General features: G+C 37.5%; 1 protein-coding gene and 1 long non-coding RNA gene across 2 annotated transcripts; one reads left to right on the forward strand and one right to left on the reverse strand.

The window, feature by feature from the left end:
• Positions 1-84: 84 nt before the first annotated feature.
• Positions 85-18,214, reverse strand: LOC134533438 (dynein regulatory complex subunit 2). Its single transcript, XM_063370961.1, has 8 exons — positions 17,797-18,214; positions 12,361-15,012; positions 10,728-10,841; positions 9,819-9,957; positions 8,516-8,739; positions 6,147-6,530; positions 4,239-4,391; positions 85-1,845 (listed from the first exon to the last, which is right to left on the reverse strand). Exons 2-8 carry the CDS (start codon positions 12,580-12,582, stop codon positions 1,516-1,518), a joined length of 1,566 nt encoding a protein of 521 aa, XP_063227031.1. The 5' UTR covers positions 12,583-15,012; positions 17,797-18,214; the 3' UTR covers positions 85-1,515.
• A 257-nt stretch (positions 18,215-18,471) lies between these two features.
• LOC134533183 (uncharacterized) lies at positions 18,472-20,578 on the forward strand. Its single transcript, XR_010075258.1, has 2 exons — positions 18,472-18,947; positions 19,153-20,578. It is a non-coding gene; the product is annotated as an uncharacterized LOC134533183 (long non-coding RNA).
• Positions 20,579-21,942: the final 1,364 nt, after the last annotated feature.

Consider the following 21,942-nt stretch of genomic DNA (forward strand, 5'->3'; position numbering starts at 1 on the left):
AATTTTTTTTACCCTGATCTCAATAAAGGAATTTGTAAGACAGAACTAAACAGAAAATATCATTTTAGATAATACATGCCTCAGTTCACACATATAACAGCATAAAACTTTTAAACTAGTGTATATTTAAGATAAGAATTTGGAGGGGTGATTCTATCACAATGTCAAATTTATTGCTAAATTTTAGGGTTACACACAAAAAATATGACCATGTCATTTATTTTATTATTTATTTGCAATTTTGAGCACCTGATAATTCTCAAATCTTTAAAAGAATACAAGCACTTAAATAATATAATCAACACTTAACTCTCACTCAGCACACGAGAAATAATGAATTTAATTATTTTTATCGAGATGATTGAATACCTGCCAGAGAGACCAAATGTACAAAACAGACTGACACAATACACGTATTAAATATTATTCACAAACAATAATACACAAACTACTTTCTAATAACAAAATTACAAAAAAAAAAAATACTGTTTCTACAAAAACATTACAACTTACATGTTAACCAGAAATGTCACACTGCTTGCATGGTTATGCATAGATGCTCAAGATGACAGGGCTTTCAAGATTTTAGTGTGCTCTGAACTACCTACTTGGATATAGACTCAGTGCTCACAAATAAGATTTCTGCCGGTGTGTTAGGGTACAACCCCTACCCTTGTTACGTGAGCACGCTGCATTAGAATAGCAATTGTAACAAGGTGCGCCATCTATAAAACTGCTAAAAAAAAAATTTGTATAAGTTTAAAAAAAAAATTTGTATAAGTTCTTAAAGGCATGAATTTTATTTTAGCCTAATTTTAACAGTTATTCTTTTTCTTTTTTTAGTGTGACTTCTTTGCTGAGGGGACTACAATCTTCGAGCATTACTGAAATTCAGATCACATGAGGGGAATATTTGGGTACGTGGTGGGGGGAACAAGTATAAGAGGTGGATGCATCAGCGGTGACGCCACTCTAATGCATGCACTAGTGGTCGAATGGGAAGACTGCAAAGGGGGAGGGGGTAGTTATGTAGTGTAGCATGCTGTATGCTAGTAGTAAAGGCCAGAAGAGGAGATGGCAGGTGAGAGGTAGTAATCTCGCAGCAGTGATGCTACGGAATTCTCGTAACGCTGCTTCTGTTCGTCTACTCAGTTTCCGTAAGTAACGGCTAACGATTGACGTTACTACAGTATATTTATTTTATTTAAAGTATCTACAGTTTATTTATTCATGTGGAAAAGTGTTACTGGTTTTTGCAATTAACTTAAGTATCATTCATGTTTATGTTAATAATTTATCTCTACCTAATACGCAAGAAGTTTCACTTTTGTCATGCATAGACTCCACGCACAAATTTTTTTTTTTTAAAGAATATCCAAGAAAAAACTATGTAATATTATTATCATGTAATTTACTAATTGTATTTTTAAAAATTGTAGAAAATTATAGTTGTAATTGTCTGCTGTAAGAATAGTGTTATGATTTCATGTTTTCCAGTGGGTTAAATTTCATATTTTACATTTTCACACTTAATGCTCTTGTTTGAACTTCGTTGATGTGGCCTCGTGTACGAGGATACTGAGGAAGCCTGGCTGCTGCAGGAGGAGGCGCGGCGCCGGGCAGCACGGCCACGAGGCGCGGCCTGCGCGGGGCAGCGACCGCGGCGGTGCAGGGGCGCGTGGTGGGGGCCAGGCACGGCCGGTCGCCGGTGGCCCCCAGGCAGCGCCGCAGCTCGCGCCGCAGCTGCCCGTTCTCCAGGCAGAGGGCGCGGTGGTGCAGCGCCAGCGCTCGCTGCTGCAGGCTCGCCCGGTTGTAGCGCTCCCACAGCCCGCCGAGCCCGCCTGCCTGCGCGCGTCAGTACCGTCCAGTCCACAGCATTTCAAACATTTCAGATTACAGCTAAAACATGCTAAGTGAAATTTTTTTTTTGACGTGACAACATCTAATAAATCGATGAACGCTGGCTGCACGCACGAAAAATTGTCCCACTACAGATGTACGCATGCGTGGCATCTGTCTGGTATGTTGCGGACGGTACAGAGAACTTGGCCGGCACGTGGCGGCGTACTGCTCAGGTTTCACCCCGCCATGCTGCAGGGATAGGCGGGTCGCGCCGGTTGGATCACACGCCTGCGCATGTCGCCACACACGGCTTGGTGCCGACGACAACATAGCGGGGTTCGATGTTATTGTTGTGCACCGCGCCACGGGAGTATATTCGCAAGGAAATGGCGTTCTTGCAAGTACGTATTATTTTAATTACTAGTGTAAATCAGTATATTTAAACAGTGTTTTATGAGTATTGTTTTAGCTGTGTAACTAAATATTTATTGCTGGTATGATACTTTTCACGCTTTAGTTTGACATTGGTAATTATTTGTCATAAGTTATTATTTGATCAACTAAATCACACACCGTATTATAGTTATGAGCCCACGAGCATGTAAATATTTTGAGTCCAACAGAGAATATGCTAGTTAAAAGAAATTCAAAAAATATTGTGCGTGGAATATTATTAATTTATAACATCTGAAACAATAGTTTCTAATATGGCCTCGTGGCTGTGCGGTGAGCATTGCTGACTGCCAATCCACAGGATGACGGTACGAATCCCGGCTGAAGCGAAATTGTTTTTTGTACTTGTAAAAATAAATACGGCGCACGCAACATTTCAAAAGTTATAAATATATTTGAATTAATGAATGCAAATAAAAGTAAATTTATTAATTAAATTGTACATTTCCTTTCACTCCTTTGTATCCATACAAAATAGTGATAATTCAATAAAAATGAATAAATTTTATTCATAAAAGTATGCAGAGGTAGATTTTATCATACAAAAGATAGAAAAATTAAAAAAAAAATTCTTCCTAAAAGAATATAATATTTTTAATGCCTAAATGATTTGGTTGCAAAAACCTATTATGGCTCAGTCTCAGGCCGAATATGATATTTCATTTTCTTCTGGATCAATCATTTCATCAATGTTTTGTTATTACGTTGTCACGTTAAACTATCGTCCGTAAACCGACTTTACAGACAACCAATTTTTTTTTAGGAGGAAATGTTAAATTCACAACTAACACTGACAACTCTGAAGTTTACTAGATCTGTAGACATACTTTTGTGAAATTAACATTTAAATGTTTTTAACACCCTATCATTTTTTTTATATCTTGCTAATTATTTTATTTTTGATACTTGAAACTTAGTTTCAGATTCAAGGAAGTTATCTTGAGATTCAAATTTGAGAATCGGATTCAAAAATTGGAATTTGATCCATAATTAGTTAAAAATATCATTTTAATTGTCATAATATTTTCTTTTGTTGGAAACGGGTGTAGGGTAGGTAGGATTATGTGAAATTGTTGCCAGGAATAACTGTCAAAATTGATATGTTCAGATTAACTGTAAAATACTGAAAATTAAACTGAGCATTTAATTATGTACCCTTAACAAAAGTAGAAAATGATTCCTCTAGAGTCTAGCTTATGCAATATTTTAATGCAACCAAACTCACATGCTTAGTTAAATGTGCACATACATACCTAACTTGGCTTGTTTCCTCCTACGTATTTTTGTAAACTTTTGCAACTTAGGTAACCCTCACAACTGATACGTACACACTGAATTTATTGACTGCAGTTAAGTTATGAAAACTAAATCATGAAATGCCAAAAAAAAAATTTAATTTACTAAACATGTAATTCCCCTACCCTCTCTCCCAAATAAAAGACAACCCTGGATAAAAATAGTCATCTCACTGTGGCCTAAGTAGTCAAGAAAAAGATTAACAAAGTTATGCACACTTTTACGTTTTGGTTACAAACTACACAGCAAAGTTTTCATTGTCTTTGTTCTGGTGTCTTCTGTTGTGGCTTTTCTCTACTGGCATGACTTGCACAAGATTATGGGGAGGTGAGAATATTTGGTAGTCAATATCAAAACATACAGAGCATTGACTTTCAACTTTTGACAGCAAATTATTCTATTGAATGTAAATGAAACCAAAGCCAGTAATGTATAATTGCTCTTAAATGTTTATGGTAAGAAGTTTGTAAAATGATGCATTAATAATATGGAGCTCTGCACGAATTTTAGCGGTCAGGCCAAAGAGACCACTTTAAGTACCACTAGACCTGAGCAAAGCGAATACTTTTTAAACACTTAAATTAATATTTGCTTCACATCAAAAAAAGTATTGGCACAGGCCTATGTACAGGTGCTGAACTGCCGACCTGCAGAGTCGTGACGCCCGCAATGTCCTCGTCCTCCGGCAGGAAGGGGAGGGGGCCGAAGGGAGTCACCTTCTCCTGCTCCGTCTCCCTCTTGCGGCACAGTGCTGCCACGCTCAGGATCTGCTCTGCCTTGGACACCAGCGCCTCCAGCTTCTGCACGCATGGAGTGGTAACACACTGAGTCCTCAGTTCACCCTGACCCTCCCCTCGTCGTCAGTAACCAGGCCTGGCCATCCGGATTTCCATTTCTCACAGTTTCCTTAAATCACGCCAGGAAAACGCTGGAATGGTTTGTTACTCTGGGACCACAGCCACTTACTTGTGCAGTACACCTGTTCTGTACGTGTGGTACTGGCACCAGCCTGTAATGACTTTGTCGACAAGACGTTGAGCACAAAAACAAAATACCGTATTTACTCGCGTAAAGGCCCCGCCCGCGTATAAGCCCCCCTCCTTGTTTTGTAAACATTTTTGAGAAAAAATTTAAAAACGTGTTTTCTGGGTTTATCTGAGGGCAGGGCAGCTTGGCATGCATCAAACAACAAGCCATGTATTGTGAGCGGCGGGAGGTGATTTTGTAAGCGGCAGTGATACAGAGACTGGTATTATAGTTTGTCCGTTCTCAGTAGGACCGTCGTGAGGCATGCCAGACGTAAGCAGTTAGTCCTATCTCAAACGACATAAAGATAAAGAAAGCTGGACTCGCGTGCTGCCGTGTTGATGTGGAGTGTTGTGGGTGAAGAAGAGGGGAAGTGAAGGAGGAAGGGAAGTGGGTCAAGGATTATAACACTCCTTTGTCTGGTTGGCTGGCTAGCTGGCAGGAGGGAGGTTAGCCACGCCTCTGCCTCTCTCCCCTCCTGGCAAAGCGCTGCCTCCCCCACCAGGCCCCCTCCCCTTTTTTGGAGTCGAAAATTTGGGGAAAAAAGGGGGGCCTTTAAGCGAGTAAATACGGTATGTATTCTTTCGCATGCCGAGCCACATTTGCAATCTGCGTCACAATTCCCACCACCAAAAGTGAATATGAAAATTAAAGTGTACAGTCAAATTAAACATAATTGCAGTTTTACAACACATTGGATTGACAACAAAACATACATATGGGACATAAACATACGTAATTTTGACAAATGGATGCAGAAACTTAAAAAAAAGAAGTTAAAATTCGATTTGACCATACAGGTAATAAATATTGCTGACTTAAAATTTTAATTCTGTACAGTATTAAAATAAATTTTGTTTTAAAATAAAAATATTCTGATATTTAAGTAAAAGTAGTTTCCCTCAGCAAAATTGCTAGTCCGGCATGTTCGTGGCCCCGAACGTGCTGGATTGAACACCTTCCATTGTGCTTTGGGTTTATGTCTTGTTGATTAGGTCATCACGCCGCAAGTCCGATCAACCTGAGATGGCATCGGCCGTGGTCTATCATAAGCCATAAGGAACTGTCCCAGCATTTGCCTGGCGTTTTCTTGGGATAATATGGAAAACTGAAATAAGAGCTGACGAATGGATCAAGATTATAACCCAGATCCACGAAAAAGCAAGTCCCACATTTCACTGTGTCGCCTGTCTCGGTGCTGGCTGGCTGGCTGCATTCTCTAGGTTTCGCCGCGAGCCGGTGGCAGGGTCCTGAAGCGCCGAGTCTGAACACTTTGCAGTGCCTCAGACTTCCGCCTGGGTATCCCCTTCCCTTCCCCTCCCCCTGAAGTGCCTGTATGTGCATGTGCAGTGTGATTTGGCATGTGTTTTGTTATATTAGTCGTCAGTTCACTTTAACCCTCCCATTTTGTGCGCATCCTATGTTATTGAAATGGTTCGGCAAGCATTGGTTAGATATTTATAGTAAATGCAGAAGGTTAACACGTGGCTTCACAACAGACACACTGGTAAAGAGGCTGGGAGCAGCACCTTGATGACCCGGTTGCTGGCGACGGTCAGGAAGGCGAGCTGCTGCTGGTCCTGACCCTGCGCCGCCTCCAGCCGCGCGCGCAGGCTCCGGAGCAGCCGCTCCAGGCGGTCGCGCTCGCCGGCCAGGCCCGCCACCCGCCGGTCCCCGCGCCCGGCCAGGCGCGCGCGCAGGCTCGCCACCCGCCGCTGCAGCTCCCCCGCGCGCTCCCTCTGCTGCGCCACCGTCCGCGCGGCCTGGGCGTCGCGCTCGCGCAGCCGGGCGTGGGGGAGCTGCAGCGGCTCCGTGGCCGCTGCGTAGCCGGCCAGCACCTGCTGGAGCTGCCCCCAGAGCGCCTCCGCGCGCGCCTGCCCCGCCGCCTGCAGCTGCTCCAGCACCGTCGCTGCCTGCGCACCGGGCACCGGGCACCGGGGCTACTGGGGGTACTGGGGGTACTGGTGCTGCTGGGGGTACTGGGTTAACTGGCAACTCCACCACCTCTTGCCATTTCAGCCACTGATTACTTCACATGGGCCGCTAACAAAAGTATACAAATTTTGACTTCACCAAGTAGGTACCTTAAGTGTCTAGTCCCTGTTGAGACAAAAACCTGCTATACAAGAGCTGTCTTACAAGTTTTGGCAAAATATTTAATAAAGTCAAGATTAACTATTATTATTGATGGTCAAGGAATTTTATTAAATAATCAGTCATCTGATGGATGACAGATGAATTTTTGAATTTATACTTCTTTAGGCGCGTTATGAAAAAATGATGAGAGTGAAATTTTAAGATGCGCGCGCATCACTGTAACACACAATTTAACAGGTTGAAGCTGCCCGCTAAAACGCTCATTAAGTCTCGAAAAAAAGCTACCAACAAAATAGAAATAGAACCTCTCTATTAGTCGCGCATGTTGGCATGCTCGTCGCCTCTGATCACTGTTTTCATATTTATAATATGTATCCACATGTTTCTAGTTTCTGCATTCACAACATGTGTTTTAGTTTCATATAAGTGCGAATTATATATGTGCTAATGAATTATATTCAGTAGTGATATAAATTGGATATTTTGATTAATATTATTTACTATTCGTAAATATTAGTAAACAATTGTGCTTATATAATTTTTCAAGTGCTCCAATATAATTGAGGTTAACTATCTGTATGTATTATTTATTGTTATAAATTAAAATATTATTATTTAATATAACTAATACTAAATATTATTAATGTTTAATATTTATTATTCATTATTTAATATTTACAAAATAAATAAATAAATTTAATAAAACATTTAATAAAAAATTTGTGATAAAAATTTAAATCACACATCAAATTAAAATATTAATTTTTAATATTTATTATTAAATTGAATAAATAATAAATATTTATAAAAATAAATGAACAAATTTAATGAAAATTTTAGGTAAAAATGAAAAGTGAATATAAAATTAAGAAAATAATAAATATTGAAAAAATAAATAAACTTAAATTAAATTTTTGAATTTATTATTAAATTGATTTATTTTCTTTTAAAATGTTAAATAATCATTATAAATATTCAAAATTAAAAACCTTATAATATTTACTACAAATTATGTCATATTTAATATTCTCTAAATTTTATTTCTTTAATTTTTCAAATTTAAACTTAACTTTATTGACTGTGTTGACTATCTTTTTCCAGCCCTTTTATTATTTTATTGTAATTAATTATTTGCATGCAATTAATAACTATTTTTTAATGATGCCAAAGAACTTCTCACGCGCGTACATAAGTACACGCACCCATTTGTTTTTTTATGTTATATTTTATCTTGTGCATTAAATACCAATGGGAATAATTTAAGAGAAACAAAAGTTGAAAGTTGTTGGTATGTATATTAATGTTTGTGATGCATTACGAAGGTAATTTTAATTTGACGAAGTAAAGGAATAAATAGTTCATCGGTTTCTGTTGATTCATTTGAATATAGATTGTGAAAGCAACTGGCACCCTGTTTAAAACTAAATTGAAGAGAATTTATGCTGTTAAATTTTAGGTATTATCATATTAAAACAGATCATATTTGTGATTCGCATGATAGGGAATTGTTATTCAGTGTGAAAGTACCTAATTTAATGTTCCGTGATTTATGGTAAATTCAGTGTGACCACACTAGTAACATTCCTACGCGCTACCATAGCCGGTGTAATAACAGAAAACACCAAACTATTTAGAAACGTTTGGCCTCTCCACCTGGCATGCTGTGAGCCTTGTATCATCTGGGTCGTAAGCCCCCAAAAATATAATAAATATAATGCAATGCATAAAAAACTAAATTCCAGTTTTGTACGGAATCGTCGTAACGTGCAGGCACCACCAAGGAGGAACTGTGGGTACTCACGGTGTCGGTGACGTCGTGCAGTCTGGCTTGGTGGTCGAGGCGGTAGGTGCGTTCCTCCTCCTCCGCACGGCTCGTCAGCAGGTGTGCCACTGCCTTCAGCCGCTCCTCCGAGGCGGCGGCATCCGCGCTCACGTTCCGCGCGAGCCGCCCCGCCCCCTCCACTAGGGCCCGCTTCCCCGCCGCGTAGTCCTCATGCAGCTGCCACAGCCGCTGGCCCTGCAGCACTGCGTGGCCCAGTGTTCTGTCACCACCAGCTGCCCTGTTTGGCGAGGTCTCTCATTCCGCACACACTGCGATCAAGCTGCCTGCATTCAGGTTGCATTACTGCTCTGCCTAGTCTGCTCAGGGCGCATTGTTACCGTGTACTTTCATTTCAGTACAGTGCTCTCTGTTTTATAGCACATTCCATGGGTACATTTCTGCATTGCGCTCATTTGTAATTTTTATTTCTACAGAGCAGCTTATTAAAACCTTGTTTAAAATACCATTGTACGATAATAATTAAATCTCTAATAAAAAAAATTCTAAAAACTAAGAAGCTAACAAAATTAAAAAAAAACACAATAATGATTAATTTAGTACATAAAAGTGTAGATTAGTCATTAGAGAGGAAATTATAAGTAGTAGTGATCTCCAAAACCCAGTGCCCTATGGCAGGAGGTAGGCGTCCACTTGCCAAATACAATGGTCGTTGAACTAATAAAAATTTGTGCTTGCTACCAGCGAAACACTCAGTTACCTTCATAAAAATCACACAAAGGCATTTATTTCTGCAATAAATTGGCAAGTAGTTTTAAAAGTCAATAAAATATTTACTGAGCAGGGTACGTTCAGAAACATTCGTAAAATGAGCACAACTCTATCATGTTCTATTGGTAGCTGAGATAGATACAAAAACTCGGGGAAAAAAAATTTAAATGTTACATTATTAATTAATATTCATTAGGGGTGCATGAGATTAGCCTCTTGACGTGGCAGGTGTGGTATTTAAATGAGCCACACATGCACACATACATCGCTGACCAAAGGTTTGGAAAGGAAGAGGAGGAGGGGAATTTGGGGGGGGGGGGGGAATTTAATGGTGGCGGGCCACATTGGGCTCATGTGTTAATTTTCTTGATTGTATTTCAGACTGATGAGAGTTACTGTATTGTTTGGTGTTGAGTCAGTGGTGGCTGTCTTGTGAGCCAATAAATTTGCAGCATAGAGTTTCGGAGCAATGATTAAATGTCATAGTTGTGCAACGAATGACTCGTGCTCATCGTACATCACCAGCCACACACAGCTACGGCCCCCAACTCACCCAGCAGACGGTCGATCATCTCGGCGTGGTAGCGCCAACCCTTGCTGTACTGCTCCTCTGCCTCCTGCAGGTCTGCCAACAGCGAGTCCACCATCTGCTGCTTGCGCTCCACCAGGTGGTCGAACGACTGCCAGATGTGCTGCAAGCACGCCCGACCCCGCTCCGCCCATCACCCATCACGGCAGTGCAGTGGCCGACCACCGGACTGAATTCAGAACTCCAGTCAAGCCAACCGCATTTCCTTTGTCTCAAGTTTCCTGGAATATATATGCAATAAAAGGACGATTCCTCTTCATAGTACACATTTCTTATTTGTATTATTGCATATTTTTGCCTCTAATTATATGGCTGTCAACAAGAAAGTTACATCAAGTCCAATAACATAAACTAAAAAGTAAAGAAAAATTAATTACAAATTCCTAGTTAAAAATAAATAAATTAATTAATTAATCACTCCATTTTCAAATTGGTCCATCCTGGCCTTACCTTCCACATGTGCTAGACCTGGCTGACACAGCTAGAAATTCATAGATGTGGTACATGTATGGTTGTCAGGATGTAAAGATGAGTGAAGCAACAAGCTAAGCAATATCAAAACAGAAACAGTGACTGTTTCTTGCATGGTACCCCAAGAAGGCTGCACACTGCACTGGACTTACGCCAGACAGCTGAGCAGGCAAGCATCTTGAAACGTATTGAGTTGGTAGGGAGGGTACAACCTTACGACAGAAGCTACATATGAGAAGGTGTGAGAAGAGAGAGGGTGAAGACATGTTTTCAGAAACTAATTTTACTCCCAGTTTCCCCAAGAAAACACCATTTTAACATGTGAAAGTTGTGATCAAATAGCAGGAGTTTCAACTCTGTAACGGCCACTGCCCGATGACTCGGCCAGGATCGGTCTGTTACCTTCAGCTCCTGTTGCAGCTGGTGCGTCTTGATGCCTCGCAGGATCCGCCACCACTGCTGGTTGATCTTGGCTAGGTTCAGTCTGGCGAACCCTTCCTCCTTCTTGAGCTGGTTCTGCAAACACAACCCCTCCATCTCTCTTCCGCACGGCACGCTGGTACCACTGGTCACGTCCCATCCCTGTGCCTAGCGAGCATTCCCTACTCAGCCTGCACACAAGTGACAAACAATGACGAGAAAAGCACCATGGGCGTCGCAACCGGGAGGGACGGGGGGGACACGTCCCCCCCAATAATAAGTCTTCAATTTTGTCCCCTCCAATAATATATTTATTTAGTTTCGTAGTTTCTCCTGATGTTTAAATTAATGATTTTGTGTGGATATAGCACCAGCAGATATGTTAACTGTGTTTTTACAAATTTGTTCTCTGAAAATATTTTGTATAAAAAATAAATTATTTCTTGCAACCAATTATAATTAGAATATTCAGGAAAGAAAAACACCTAAAAACCACCTTTTTGCACCTTCAAACCCCAAATTTTCCCGGCGGAGGACTCCCGGACCCCCCGCTTTTTTTCCAGGGGATGGATATTCCTCAAACAATTGAAGTCCCCCCCAAAAAATTTATCCTTGTGACGCCCATGAAAGCACTATTAGACAGAGAAACCATGTAAGGCCATTTACTGCCTTGTTGACATCAATAGTTTCTTCACAACTGGCGTGTTTACTCCTGTACTCGTAAACATACGTATTTCTGCCTTATTAAATAATGTCCACAACGCATTATTAAGCACTTTTATAAATGTCACCATTGTGATTGTGCCTCAGTTATGAGTAAAACACGAGTTTTAAGTCTTGCAATGTTTCCAACTTACTACTTAATTTTTTTCCGACAAAGCATGCCATGGATTTTTGTTCAAGTGCAACTCTTTTTTTTTTTTACTTTTTTAAGATTATATATATTAACATAGCTATCTATAACAAACCTCAAACAAAATTCAACCAGCTGAATGGTATGAGTTGCTCCCAAGACCATTACATGGCTTCCTCCTTGCATCATAGCTTTTGTGATGTATTTTGATGCGATATTATATTAAAAAACTGGATTTAAAGAACTTCTGTTCCCCATACAAGGAAGTATTTTTAAAAGCTCACTCTTGACAAAGGCTACAAGGCCCAAGCATTCAAGTATGCATAATTCTGCTCATGATACAAAATACAGGCAGAGCAATCAGCTACAGAATTTCAGAATCAAATTTTTCCTTAATCTCAAAGAAATTGCTGATGAAACAACAAAGTATTTCCGGTAATTTTTGAAGAAAAATAGTTCTTTTATCAACCACAAATGTGCACACCAAAAATAAAACAATTTAGCTTTTTTCAAGCCAAAATATTTCTAATGATTTTTTTTTTCTCTTCTGCATTATAATTTTTATTTCATTTGATACTGATTCCTGCACAATATTCATTGTAAGATTATTGAAACCAATGTTTTTTTTGTTTTCACAGTTAATTAATTTTACAGTGAAAACAGGAATTGTTTGAAGAACACACAATTCCTGATCAAAAGTGACTTGTTCTCCCTGACACTACCAGGTGTTCCACCCCGACCGGTGGGAATGTGACTGCTCACCTTCATGAAGGTGGCGATGAGCTGCTGCTTGCGTCGCCGCGCTTCCTCCTCGATGGCCGCACGGTGCTGGAGGTAGCGAGCGCGCTCCTCGTCCGTCATGCGCGCCAGCTTGCTGCCCTTCCCCTTCCCCTTCTTCGGCCCCATCCTGCGCGGCCGCCCGCTACGCACAACAGGGGTGCATCTCCTCGGGACGTGGATACGACACCCGTGTACGCTCATCATCGGTGAACCATCCACTCTATTGCCATTGTAAGTAGCACACGATTTACATGCACATCTGCTCAGGGGTGGATCCAGGCAGCAGCTTTGTTCAGCACACACATGTTCAGTATTTACAATTTACATGCACATCTACTCAGGGGTGGATCCAGGCAGCAGCTTTGTTCAGCACACACATGTTCAGTATTTACGATTTACATGCACATCTACTCAGGGGTGGATCCAGACAGCAGCTTTGTTCAGCACACACATGTTCAGTATTTACGATTTACATGCACATCTACTCAGGGGTGGATCCAGACAGCAGCTTTGTTCAGCACACACATGTTCAGTATTTACGATTTACATGCACATCTACTCCGGGGTGGATCCAGACAGCAGCTTTGTTCAGCACACACATGTTCAGTATTTACGATTTACATGCACATCTACTCAGTGGTGGATCCAGACAGCAGCTTTGTTTATTTAATGCATATCCCTTACTTTCATTCATGTAAAAGAATGTTTTAAAATTTAGTGAATAGGATTAGATGCTATTATTGTTTAAGTAGGTATTTTAAAAAAATTTATAAATTTAAAACTCTATTCACTCTATTCATTTAAGGGTGCTAGGCAAATTTCCCATTTCTTCCTTTATCTACCTCCGATACCATATATGTACACATGCACATCTATCTACACTGTATTTATTGGTAAGAAAAAAAGGAAAAGATAAATATGTATGTATACACAAAAGTATTAATGTATAAATACATCAACAAAAGGGATTCTTCGAAAACGTTAACTGCTACAGACTCTTGAACTGACTACGGTAAATGATAATATTTTAAAGGTTAGGCATATTATCAATTCTAGCCTTCCCATTGTCCCACCAAAAATGGTCAGATATCCAGTCGATGATAGCATAAAAATCACCCATCACACAACTGTGCTGTAAAAAGCTGCAAGAAATCACGCAACAAATTCCCAAGAGATCGCACCGCAAAACTACTGTGAAAATAATTTTTCGTAACACGTGCATGTGAGAGACAGTGTAACGTACGCTGGGCTTCAGAGAAACACTCAATAAGTCAATAAGTAAAAATAAGGCCTTTGAAGCGTCAGTCACAAATAAAAATGGGGAGGAGTGTACTACACCGAAGAAGCATGGGTCCGGCCGTACACGGGGCCAAAGAAGTTTTTAAAAACTGGGTATATAAGTTTGGATAAAAAAAATAAATTTAGGAAATAATCTAATTTTTATTATTGTTAGAAATAATGGTGCCGAAATGGTGCATTATCGACACCACAGGAGGTGTGCCAGGCAGCACACATCCTACCGGAGAGTGCGACCCTGTGCAGTGTGTGTGCAGTACAAGCACGATGCACAGTGCGGGCCAATCCCAGCGCCTCTCTGCTTCTGCTGGCGGAGCACTGTCGCCCACTGCTAGTACCACTCTCTCAGGCGGCGGAAACCACCAGTTTTGTATGCCAGTTACATTAATTGATAGGCATAACTCAAGGTTGGCAAGGAGTGGCAGTTGCCACCTTAGAATTGTCCAAACCAGTATTTAGCCATAGCCACCCCATTTTGAAGTAAAAAATATAAATTGTTTACGAACAATTGAGTTTTGTGTAAATGATATCTACTTTACAAATGGTTTGACTATTAATAAAAGTTTTTAAAATTAATCTTTTAGGGTAAATAGAGAATTTTAGCAATTATTCGGTGAATTATGGTAAAAATTGTTTGAAAAAGCATAAAAACTAACAATTCAATGCTAGTTTTTTTTTTTTTTTAATTTCTCCTGGGAGGCCTCCGGACACCCCTTTCCCCCCCCTCTTATACATATGTGGAGGCATTCTATATTCTCCAGACCTATGGTACACCTTGCCACCCCTGTTAAAAAGCTATAATTACACCTCTGTTTAAGGGAATGGCATAATTTATGATACAACAGCTAAGATAGGTAATGTTAAACTTAGAAAAATATGTATAATTTTATTTAATTACATATTTTGTTCTGCGAATCCCAAATGCAGTCAAGCACCTCATGATAAATGCCAAGAAAATGTGAATAATCACACAATATATATACACATGCATAACTATTTACATCAATTAAAAATACAGTTTTCTTCTTAAACTACGATACAGTCACTGCATTCAGCCTGTGGCTGGGTCAGCAAAGTAAAATCTCTCAAATTTCCTCTGTCCCTCCACCATTGTCCATTGCTCATTCTCCATTTTACTCCAGTCTTCTCCTCTCTCCTGCAGTCCTTTAACTATCTGCTCTTCCCACCTCGTCCTTGCTCTTCCTTGAGGTCTTCTTCCTGTGTACGTACTTCAACTCCATCATTTTCTTAGGCAGCCTCTCTTTTACCATTCTCTGGACGTGGCCATACCATCTCATTCTGGCTTTTTCCAGATTTCATTCAAGTCCTGTACTCCTGCTGGGAAGATCAGAGCAATACGAATGAAGTTATGAGGAGCATGTTGGCAGTTATGAGGTGAGATAGGATCAGGAATGAGATGGTGCTAGCAAGAGCAGGAGTACAGGACTTGTTTGAGAACTCTGGAAAAGAAAGAATGAGATAGAACTACTAAGTAAATTTTTTTAAAAATATAACTGTAAAAGTGTAGCCTTATGAATTCAGTCTTGTCACAGTTTCATAATTTAAATTTAGAACATTATAATAGTTCTAATAATTACTGTGGGTTGAAATTCATGTCAGTTTAATAATACTCCTATTTTTCCATCTCATATTAGATTAAAAAATTCCTTCAGAGAGCAGGTAGAGTGTTCTATAGTGGAGGCCAAATGTCTTGTGAGCTTTCAGGGCACGAATGAGGAGTGCGAGAGGTAAGTGGGAGGGAAGGAAAAAAAGGGGAAGTGAATAAGTATTGGTGGGGCACGACCAATGAGGTTAAATAACAACCTTTAAATGAATTGAATATCAATGATACAAATGTTTGAATTGTAACGATTAATAAATCAAAGGAAATAACTGAAATGTATTGAAATGTTCCCTTATTCTACATATCATTGTGAAACAACCGAAATAATCGGAAATGAAACAAATGGAAATGAAATACAACCAAATAAACCAAAATGAATCAAAACCATATTTATCAAACAAAATGACTTGATACACTAAAAACATTCAAAATATATTGGCCATATAATTTTACTAGATATGTAAATACATGCAACACGTTTTCAGAATAGTTCATGTGCAACTGGGTCATGCAGAGTTGGCAGTAATGGTTTCGTAAGATCTGCCTACAATTTGACCCTGCGGATTCGTTCGGTTCAATGCTTTCCCAACATACTATAAAGCCTAACATGCATGTATTTTTTAATTTTAGCAAATTGTTTATAAATCTTAAAGTTTTAGGCAAGTGAAATTCATAGCTTTCTCAGAATACCTGCAGTCAATTAACTTGAATTTCTGGTGTTTAATGTGTGAATATCTAAGTTTTCTTTAATTTGTTTCCTTCTTAGTGAATGATTACAATAATTCTTAGAATGTGTTTATTTGTGAAACTCAATATTTAAGTTTTTTTTTAAATTTTTGGTTATAGGGAATTCATTTTTAATAAATTCTTATATTATTTAAATAGCTTAATTTGTGTAGTTTTGCAATATTTTTTAACTACCATTACAAAAACCCCAAATTCCAACATTTATATAGTTTGTTTCACTCCCAATTGGAAGTGAGCATTGTAAATACCTCTCAATCAAATACTTCTGCCAGTCATCTTAATACGTAACAGGAGACACTCGCCTGACTTGAGATACTTAGTTAATATGGTCAGTGAATTTTTTAGTAATTCATCAAGTCCACACCCTCTGAGGTTTTTGATATGAAACTGTTATCAATATTTATTCAATCTTTTCATTCACATTAAATTTTATTTTTGCAATACAGAGTCTGTTTTTCAATCTATTAAGCACAAGTTTAATAGCTTCAAACCAGCAATTTAGATGTCCGAAAATCATGCAAACTTTCAGTATGAAATTATTGACAACATATTCCTTTAGTAAAAATAGTGTGGAACTGTGCTGCCTTGTGTAACATGAGAAGGTAGGTCATCTATGTACACTGAAAAGAGTGTCACCTGTGTTACGTCCTTGAACTACGTTTTTCATGACACCCCAGTCTGTGAATTCTATTTCATTATGTAATTATATTTCCACTCTAGACATATATTATTTCATTTTTCTATAAAACTCAATTGCACAAATCAATAACTCTTTTCCACATAAATAAATAAATTGTAGATTCTGTAAATAAAATAAAATAAATATGGCAGCGTCAATTGTCAGCCGCTACGAAAACGGATGAGTAGACAAACACAAGCAGCGTTACGAGAATTCCGTAGTATCACTGCTATCAGTTTTACCTCTCCCCTTCCGACCATTACAGCTAGCGTATAGCATGCTCTGCTAGGTAACTATCCCCCCCTGCCTTGCTCTTCCCTTTTGACTGCTAGCGCATGTGTTGGAGTGGCATTGCCACTGACGCACTGTTCTATCGGTTCCCCCACCACGTGCCTAACTATTCCCCTCATGCGATGGGAATAAGTAACGCTCAAAAATTGTTTCCCCTCAGTAAAGAAGTTTCACTTCAAAAATAACGAAAATATGTAAGCATCTAATGAAAACATACATAGCCAATGTTTACTTCATTGGTTGGTGACACTGAATAGCAAAGGGATTTTAGCTAACATTTGCGTATTTTTCTTGAGTGGTGCTTTCTACTATTTATCTTTATTGCTTGCAATTAATATTGTTACATGGATAGTAAATGATGTGTACCAATGATTTAATTATGACTATCCTGCAGCCAATATTAGGACGTGTCATTAGTTTAATCGTCCAAGGACCAGCAGTTATTAAGCAGGCCCCCAGTGTAGCAGCACACAGCAAGGGTGGAGAGTCCATCTGCACCATCCTACTGAAGTAGCAGGGCCTTCTAATTGGCCATGTTGACTTCAGCATCACAGTAATTGGTGTTAATAGGCTGGAGTGACGTCACATATACTCAAATTTTACTATTTTAGAATCAGAAGCAGCATGTACCGTCACATCCAAGGAGCATCCTATTCTAGCAGGGCCTTTATCAGCAACTATTTCTAGTAGCGTTTAACAAGGAGTATTCATCAGGAAAAAAAGTAAATACTAGTGATCAGGCTAGACAAAGGACAAGAATTAAATAATAAAAACAACTTACTCTAAAATACCAGAATTTCCTGATAGCCTACACGAGAAAATTATTTGATTATGAAATCACCTTTAACATAACGTCTACAGACGGCGAAAGTTTTCAATTTTTGCTGGTTGCCATAGCAATGAAGCTGTCCAACCCTACATTTTATAGTTTCTAGCAGCAGGTTCACCATGGTTACATCAACAATGTATATACTATACATAATTTAATAAGTAAATAATCACGTCTTAAATGGTAATGGATGTCATTTAATCGCATAAACTAATAAACATTCTGAATCTTAGACGACATCGACAGATTCCAGCTGAATCAAAAAGTATGTTTTTGCGGTTTTTGTATCTCCTTTCTTACAATATAATAATGTATATATTCAATGCGTCTACTGAATCATAAAACAGTCTAGGATTTAAATTTATTTTATTCAAACCATATTAGAAAATCCAGACACGATTTTCTTCAAAGATTAAACAATCTTTCCAAATATTTCGAAAATCTAAAATAAAACTAATTCTCAATAATAAATTATCAAAACTGTAAACAATTTTGTACTATAGAGTTGGGTTTTAAAAATAAATTATACATTTGTGTAACTCTATGCAACAACATATTTTATTAAAACTTAGCTAATACAGATTTACACAAACACGAATTCTTTAAATAAATGGAAAAACGTAAACAACATACAACCAGAGATGTTACTATTTAGTAGAGGTGGGTCGAAAAGTAACAACCTAATACTTTGTCACTGATACGCGCCTGTATCAGGAACGGCAAACGAGTACACTTGAAAAGTATCAGAGACTTTAGTATCAGTTCAGAATTCACCTGGAACACCACGGCCAATGAGCCATGGTGGTAAGAAGTTAGGGAGTGGTTGTTTGGCGTGGATGCTGAAGTCATTTTGCTTTTTGGGACACGCCCACTAATGCGACCAAAACAAACGGCGAATACAAGTTTGAAATGGTGTTTTTAATGAAATAAAACAATGTCGTGTTGTGCTTATGGTTGTACGAATAGGCTAGCGAAAAAGTAGACGGGAATTACATTTCACAAGTAAGTTTATATCAAACCAGGAGCTTCTATTATTGAAGTGGTGAGATGAATAAGAGAAGACAAGACATGTCTCAAGAAAGATGAAATAGTTATAGTAGCAGGTGGAAATTACGTGTTCAAGAAAGAATAAAAAAAATTCGTGTTGTGCTTTTGGTTGTACAAATAGGCTAGCGAAAAAGCAGACGGGAATTACATTTCACAAGTAAGTTTATATCAAACCAGGAGCTTCTATAATTGAAATGGTGAGAGGAATAAGAGAAGACAAGACATGTCTCAAGAAAGAAGATGAGATAGTTATACTAGCAGGTGGAAATTACGTGTTAAAGAAACAATCAAAAACTGTGTATCTCAGTTTGAAATATGTATTACCTTCATTATGTAACACAAAAGTGGCGGTATGTACAATCCCACACAGATTTGACTTTATGGATAACTCATGTGTAAATATAGGGATAAGGAAAACTAATGAAAAAATTCTGACTCTGTAGTAAGTACAATTTTGTACGAGTAGGTATCTTTTGCTGATGACACAAATCTTCTTATAACTCCAGAAAAATATTGGAATTAAAAAATAAAACTGAATTTGAAATAATTAACTTGAATAAGTGGTTTGATGCAAATAATTTAAAACTTAATATAAATAAAACAAAATTTATTAAATTTGGTAATAAAAGACTGCTCGATCAAGTATTATCTGAATTTCAGAATCAAGCGATAAGTCAAACTGAATCAACTAAATTCTTGGGCTTACATATTGATGATAAACTAAAATGGAATGAACATATCAATCAAACTATTCTTAAATTAAGTAAAGCTTGCTACGCCCTCAGAATTCTTAGCCAAATTATAGACAGAAATTATCTACGAACTGTATACATTGCACTTTTTCACACACACATGGTATATGTAATTGAAATATGGGGTAAGTGTAGTAATAGTATTAAAATTTTTAGATAGCAAAAAAAAGCCATATGTATTATATGTTTAGCTGATACAAGAGCCTCATGTAAACCTTTATTTACTGAGTTGAATATATTCCCTTTTTTTTCGTAATATATTTATAGGTTGCTCTTATTTGTAAAATTGTAAATAATTTTGTAGAATCTGAACATACTGGACCATATATCACAAGATATAACTATAAACTGAAACCAAAATTCCACACTTAAGAGGTATAACACTATTTAATAAACTACCTAAAGAAATTATATTACTACAAAATTTTAATGAATTCAAAAAAGTTGTTAGAGAATACATCAAAGGAAAAAAATATTTATTTAGCTGGTGAAATAACACCTTGTAATGACAATATAAATAATATGTAATTTGCTGTATAATTAATAGGACACCCTACAAATGATTCAGAGTATATTAAATGAAAAATATGTACTGTTTGTTGTGTTGTGTAAATTGTGAAAATTATAAAATTTGTGATTATTTGTTGAAAGTGTAGATTAGCAAAATTCATTATAATTGTAAACTTGATTATTTTATTGCAATTTTAACTATGTTTAATTTTTGTTTATAATGTGACAAGGTCTATATCCCTTGAGCTGTTGGCTCATGTAGGGATCTGCAGGTGGATTGAAAAAAATAAAAAAAATGAAATAAAATAGATTGTGTTATCTGCATGAAACCATAATATATTTTCCATTGATTTTTGTTGTCCAAATTATATACATTTATGTAATGTCTTGTTATTTGTTAATAAATTATGGTTTTTACTTCAGTACGTCTTGTTTTGTAGTTGATTTCGCATAATTTCACACTATTTTAAATTTGCAACACTGTGCTACCAGCTTGCTTTTACCAAAGCCCAATAATGTACCAATTTTATCGTCGACGATTATAAGACTTAACTTAAAAAATATGGTGAGGAAATGGATGAGGAGAAGTGATTTAATCTGTAAAACATTTCACTTTTAGTTTTATGCAGTGTGGTTTAGTATCATTTTGTTCTAAAATTCCCTCGGCGTAACTTTTCCGTAATTAAAGTAATAAAAATCAATTTCGAAAATATTTCTTTCGAAGTAGTCAAATGTGGATAGTGTTTGATTAGGCTAGGTTAGTAACAACACTAGATTGTAGGTTAGGTTAGTATAGCTACATTAAAAATGCTGTAAAATATTTTTAGTGTTTTTCAGGAATTACCAATTTAAGATGTACCAGTTGCCAGAGGGAAATGCTGAAAATTCATTAATTGCACAGAAAGATAGAGGTGGAATAACATACCTGTCTAAGGACGTGCAAAGTATTTGTAAGACGAAAAGACATTTTTTTCCTCTTTGAATCAGCATATGCATGACATGTCCCCATTGAATAATCATATTGTTTATTTGACAAAAGCAGTTTCTGATAAGTATGTTTGTATAAGGTTAAATTATTTTGCTAAGAATATAATTTAAACTAGTGATTCTGTTCAAAAGATGTTTACGAAGACAATTTTGTTTAAGGGTCAATGAGAATTTTTGCAGTCAAACTTCTAGTAGCTATGTATGCATTCTTCCTTTTGAGCTTCACGTGATCTTGTTATTCCATTCAAGAATAACTGTTTTACCTATTACAAATCAGAAACATAAGTATTTTTTGTATTTATATGCAGTCTTAGTAAGTATTGATTGGTTATTGCTACATAGTATTTATATGTGTCATCAAGTAAGGGAAACCAAGAAAAAATCTTGACAAAAATAATTAGGTTTCCTAGAAAAAATTTCTATGAACTAATTTTTGCAAATCTATAGTTGAATGGAAATTGTGGGTAAATATTGCCCCCTATGAGGACAAAAAATACAAAAATATAATTTTCGATTTAAATATATCTTCACTAGCATTTTATAATCCTCACTGATCTCAAAGAAGCTTAAGGCACACATTCAAGGCTAAAATTGTGGGATGAAAAATAATTAAAACGTAGACAGTATAAATATATAACACTTGGAATTGCTATAGTAAAAAAAAAAAAAAAGTTGCAAATGTAATCACTGCAACATTGCTGCAGGTAGGCATGTGTGCCCTCTGTTATTACTGTTACTTTACAGTACTGGCTCCTAAAGTGAAATATTCGTGCAAAGGACTAATTTAGCTCTGAAGAAACTA

The sequence above is a fragment of the Bacillus rossius genome, chromosome 6 (assembly GCF_032445375.1).
Source record: "Bacillus rossius redtenbacheri isolate Brsri chromosome 6, Brsri_v3, whole genome shotgun sequence".
NCBI lineage: Eukaryota > Metazoa > Arthropoda > Insecta > Phasmatodea > Bacillidae > Bacillus > Bacillus rossius.